This window comes from Malania oleifera, chromosome 4, assembly GCF_029873635.1.
Source record: "Malania oleifera isolate guangnan ecotype guangnan chromosome 4, ASM2987363v1, whole genome shotgun sequence".
Taxonomy (NCBI): domain Eukaryota; kingdom Viridiplantae; phylum Streptophyta; class Magnoliopsida; order Santalales; family Ximeniaceae; genus Malania; species Malania oleifera.
This window is the reverse complement of record NC_080420.1, coordinates 31,592,525-31,598,524: the sequence shown is the minus strand read 5'-3', so window position 1 is coordinate 31,598,524 and position 6,000 is coordinate 31,592,525. Positions and strand designations below refer to the sequence as shown.

At 34.4% G+C, this 6,000-nt stretch overlaps 1 protein-coding gene across 1 annotated transcript in view; it reads left to right on the top strand.

Moving 5' to 3' along the window:
* Positions 1-1,978: 1,978 nt before the first annotated feature.
* The window catches only part of LOC131154215 (uncharacterized), a 92,054-nt gene continuing 88,032 nt past the window's right edge, over positions 1,979-6,000 (top strand). The window contains exon 1 of the mRNA XM_058106835.1: positions 1,979-2,267. Coding sequence (XP_057962818.1) covers positions 2,147-2,267 — 121 coding nt within the window. The 5' untranslated portion in view covers positions 1,979-2,146. The remainder of the gene's footprint in view (positions 2,268-6,000) is intronic.

The following is a 6,000-nucleotide window of genomic DNA, read 5'->3' as shown; positions in this document are numbered from 1 at the left end:
CTTCCGGTCGACCAGGTAGTTGTAGTATAAAAGCTCTCGGTCGACCGAATGGTCAAATGTTGACTCAGGAGGGTTTCGGTCGACCAGGGCATTTTGAACTATAAGTTTCGGTCGACCAAGTGGTCAAAATTTGACCCAGGGAGGTTTCGGTCGACCAGGGCTTCTTGAACTACATGTTTCGGTCGACCAGGGCGAGTTTCGGTCGACCGTGGTGAAGGCTCGGTCGACCGGGAGGTCAAAAAGTTGACTCCCACGTGGTTCGGTCGACCGGGGTCAAATGAACTGAAAGGGCTCGGTCGACCGGCCCCCTTGTTTTCTGCACAGACACTATTCAGTGTTTTGGCCATAACTTTTGCTATACAACTCCAAATTGGATTTTCTTAATACCAATAGAAAGGTAAGAGAAAATTCCACAACTTTCATGTTGAACACATTTTAAGATAATGACTTTTGGACTGAGAAACATGTCCATCAATGAGACGGAAGAAACATGAAGGGAGTTTTTCTCTTACGGACATGTTTCAGTGTTTTGGCCATAACTTTTTCTATGTAACTCCAATTTGGACTTTCTTGATATCAAACTCAAGCTATGGTAAAATGCCACAATTTTCATTTTGAACATGATTTGATATGACGTCCAATTGGGTAAGAAAATTGTTCATTTCTAACATTTGGTCGACTAGCCGGTTGACCGACCCCTTTGAAAATTTTAGTTTTTGCCTTCTTTTAACTTTAAAACCATTTAAAAACCTTTGTATAAGTTAGGCATTTTATGACAAAAGTTTTTCATGTTATTTGGAGGTCCTATGGTCAATCTAAGGTCAGTTTGAGCATACCTACCTATCATGCATGATGCAAATTATTACAAGCCATATGAGTGCACAGTCCATAATAAAATTACATCTCAGAATGAAGAAACTGAAAAATAAATACAAATGTAGCACAAGATTCTTCATTCATCGGCACGAACACCGCACGCCATCATAATAGGTCTTTTAGTCCCGAAGCGCACATAAGGTGATCCTGCATGCAATTCTCAGTACAACCATTACCAAGAGTATTTGTCATAATCAAAACTGGGTGTGACCAATCAAGTCAACAGATGTCATATTAATATTTGGATCCATTAAAAAGATGTAATACTCAAATTATTAGAATGCATATCCAAACATTAATATAACATATTACAATTGACGAGTTGTAACTTCGTGAACTTTGCAAGTGTTACTGATGTGAATATGTTTAGTTGTGGAAAATATTTTTGATTTTTAAAATTTTAGATTTCTAAAGAATTATAAAGTATTAGCTTATTTTTTAATTTTTCAAAATTCATATTAAAGTGGTAAAATGCAAAGAGTCCGTTTAAATGTGCAAAAAAATATTTTTTGTTTTTTATTTTTAGATTTCAAAATAATTATAAAAAAACTTATTTTCCACACTTTCAAAATTTATATAAAAGTAATATTTAAAAAAAAAACATTTTTAGAGGTTTAATTTGAATTTTTTAAAAAATTATATGCATAATTCATACAAATTAAAACCTAAAATTTGAATTTCATATTCTCATGCGCAATTAAGAGTTAGAACTCTACAAAATAATGAATAAAGGTCTTCTAATTTCTTTGTATAAATTCAAAAAATTAGAAAGTACGGTGATACTTTTATAAGTGTAAAAAATAAAAAAATAAACTATTTATACATGCAAATAGTATTAAAATATTTATTTTTTTAATTTATTTTATATAAATATGATAAAATAAAAAGTAATTAAATTTATTATAATTTTTTAAAAATAATAATAAAAAATTTTGTGCTATTATTTTGTTTTTATAAAACAGCATGTTCTTTGCTGAATTATTAAAATTTTTAAAATAATTATTTTTCATAGCATGTGGAATGCCACGTCATCGTGTATGAATAACAATTTTATTTTTGTAATTGCTTAATTGGTCCATCCTTTGATTCGCGGAGCGCCGGAGCCCTAGAACCGGAAAACACGAAGCTGAAAATTTCATTTCTGCCACTGTCTTCCTCTATATATTCCCGAGCAGCATGGGATGCTGCAGCGCGGGAAACACACGGGAGAAACTCCGAGAAAATATTTTCTTTACCTGGGAAAAGCATTTCAGGTCTCGGCTTCTCTCTGATGGCGAACATTGATCAAGATCAGCAGTGGTTGCTCAACTGTTTGAATGCTACTCTGGATACCAATCGAGAGGTTCGATCCTTTGCTGAAGCCTCGCTCCAGCAGGCCTCTCGTCAGTCAGGTCTCTCTCTCGCACGCTCGAATTTTGTTTCTGTCGTCTGATCACTGTGAAATCGCCGATCCCTCTGCTGTTTATAATTTTAGATTCAAAGTTCTCCCCTGATGCAAAATTGTTTGGAGTGAACCGCTCAGTTGGCCACTGAATTTCTTAAATTTAAATGTTTCTCCATGATTTGTTCTATTAGTTAAAAAATTTGACTCAGTTTGTGCTAATATAATGGTATTCAGTTTCTGGGAAATGGGTAATGTCTAAAATGACGAAAGGTTGTGGTCGCGCACTGAAAGCTCCTCCATTGCACGGTAATGATTCCTTGTCATCGGTGGATACATGTTAGATGGAGTTTCGCAGGTATTCTCTGGAAAATGGGGTGTTGTGGTGTATGCTTAGTGCAGAGGAGAGAATAGAAGGAGAGAGAGGGTATTATTTGAACACAGAAAATAACTGATTATTAAAAAAATTACCACTTTACCAAAATAAAGAAGACACATCTTAAAAATTGCCTCATATGCATTGTGTTGTGTAACGTGATTATTTGATCAAAGTGAAATGGGCTATTGGCCTTCCTTAGAAAAATTAATCTGGTAGAATAACTTGGTTAGAAAAAATTCCTAACATAACAAACTCGGTCAGATTCCAATTTTCTTGAATTGCTACTTTGCTTGTGCTTTTTAATAACTAGCTGTGGGCATACAATAAGTGAGTGATCCACAACCCTGGTTTTTGGGGAGATAATAGAGGAGTTGAGATAGTCGAAAATTATGGTGTTTTTTTCCTCTGAAAATAATAAATACAAAATTTTCCAACTACCATTATTTTATAATTTTATTTTTCATTTGAAACCTTTGGGAGAAAGGTATTTTAAGAAGAATAAGGGGAAAAATGCAGGTTGAAAACTGGCCCCTCTTCCCTTAATCATAGTAGAGATAAATAAAAATTATAATGCTAGCTAAAAATGTGTGGTTGAAGACCTAAAAGGCCAGCTAAAAAAGCATGGCTCATGACTTTGTCTCTGTTTTTTTCTTTTTTCTTTGCCTGAGGAGCATGCTTCATTCTCCCTTTTGTATGTAGCCGTTTGTTGCTCATTCAATGCAAGTAACTTTGAAGGGACTTTTAGTAGCCTTAGTTGGAAGCGTGCTTTCACCATGCCCACTGAGCCTCAAGGCAGTGGTGAAAAAATAAAGCTGAATGAGAAATTCGTGAAACAATTAGCTTTCTTTGGTGAAGCACTTAAAGCGTTGCTATTTTCTTGTGAACAAAGGAGCCTACTTTGAGTAAAGGTAGACTTACCGAAATCTTTTAAACTGAGTTGAAAACTTAATCCTAAAAAGATTCTTAATGTAGTAGTGCATCAAATGATATTTTATGTCAAGCATACCTAGTCGTTTGTGATCATTGTCCATATATTTTTCCTCACTGCATAAAGATAAATTCTGATCATATGGAGTCGTACACTGCCATAAATACTCTCAAAACCTAGCATAGTTTCCCATGCACAGTTCAAGGTGGTATCTTTGTTGGACACCATTTGGTGGTATCTCTATTCTCTCTTTGCTACCCCACTCTAACCATTTTAAGCTTAATTTGCAAATACTTCACTAGACACCATTTGGTGGTTTCTCTATTCTTCCTAGCCTTCATAAATCATGCCCCCACATAACATGGTGGTATTTAAATTGCTGCCCCTACTTCTGCAAAAGTTTACTTTTGTTTGATAGTATATGATGGAATCTTGGCAATTGATGTATTTTTTTAAGCATTTCTGAAATTAGGAATAGCTTCCCAAGAGGGGGGGTGAATTGGCTTTTAAAAATTTCTTTTAATTCCTTTTGAGATACCTTAAACTTCCTTTATTTCTTTTAACCAATTCTTGACTTGTTTGTTTAATTCTTTAATCAATCGAGAACTTAGTTCCTTTATCCAATCAATAACACAATTGAAAAACCAATCAATTAAACAATATCTTCAAGCCAAACAATCAATTTATTTGCCAAGTACAAGTTAAACAACAAACAACCAAACCAAGATATAAAGTATTCAACACTTTGGTAATATAACAACTCAAAACGGTTGTTTGTTTATATTTACCAAATTTGAACCAAGCCTTGTAGTGAATGAGAATTTATGCTTGCTGATGTAAAGCCCTGTATAGAAGAATCAAATCACTCTTTCCAACTCAAATAAACTCTTGGTAAATTTATTTTTGAGATGTTAACCAAGTAACGTACTCCTGTAAGGTTTCCGCAAGATATGGTGTAACCAACGTACTCCCTTTCTGTTTTCGCAACCCAAATCAAAATTAAACCTTAAGTTCGTTTGATTTCCAAATATATGTAGTTTATATGATTTTCAAATTTAAACCATCCACACAATTTAAATATGCTGAAAATAAAGAGTAAGGGAAAGAGAGAATGAGATGGAGATTTTTACGAGGTTCGGCGTATACCTAGCCTACGTCCTCGCCTTTGACAAACCACCAAAGGATTCACTAGTTCAGTTCCGTTGACGGGTGGAACAACGCCGATTACAACACTTCTTGGTTAAGGCTAAAGCCCGCCTTCTCCAAACGATATCTCCTTGTTCGGTCACTCCTTACATAGGCTAGAGCCCGCCTCTCTAAGCAATATTTCTTTGCTTAGCCAACGATCCAAACAACCCTTGGAATCGTCAAAGAACTACAAGAAACAAGATATAATCTGCATACAAGTATACTCTCTCAAAGAGCAAGTTAGTACAATTTCAGCACTATGTACTTTGAATGTAAAATACCAATATGAAATACAATGAAGTTCAAGTGTAGAATTCACCAATATCCTTCTTAGATAAGGATTAGAAATAGAAATTCAAAGGAGGAAGAATTGGCACTTCAGAATTTCTCAGCAAAATAGATTTGCAATGAGTGAGCAAGAGAGCTTTTGGAAGAACAAGAGTACTTTCAGCTTTACAAGCAGATTTTTCAATTCTTGGATGTATTTTGATTTGCAGAAACATGTATTTATAAGCTTTCAAACTTGTTTCCATGTTGCAAAAGTTTCCTTAAAGTGTTTCCCAAAATTTTAGAAAGTTTGGAGCTCAAACGGCTATATTTTAAAACATTAGAATTTAAAAAATTTTTCCTGTTGAACAGTGTTCAGTTGACTGAAGTGTTGAGGTCAGTCGATTGAAGTTCCTTAAACCCTTAAAAAATTGAACTGGATACAGGGTTAGTCAACTGAAGTTAGAGTTCAGATAACTGATGTCACAAGTTCAGTCGACTGAAGTCACAAGTTCAGTCGACTGAACTCACTGCTGCAACTTTCTGCCTGTTCTGGAAATACTTCAGTTAGCTGAACTTATTCTTCAGTCGATTGAAGTCACTTGTTCAGTTATCTGAAGTCCCTCCCGTGAACAGTGTTCAGCTGACTGACAGCAGTGACCCCACTTCAGTGTTTTAGCCATAATTTTTTATGTATAACTCCAAATTAGGTGTTCTTGGTGTCAAAAGAAAGTTAAGAGAAAACCCTAAAACTTTCATGTTCATCACTTTTTAAAATAATGAAGTTTTGATAGTGAAAAATACACCTGAATACAGCTGTATAAAAACTGACAGCAAATGGAAATACCTTTTTTGATGCTTTTTATTCCAAAAATGATTCTAATCCTTTTAAAATAATTTTTGACCTTATAAAAATATTTTCCAGGTATTTTAAAAAGTATTTAGGTCTAAGTTAACCTAAGAGCTTCAAAATATTTCAAA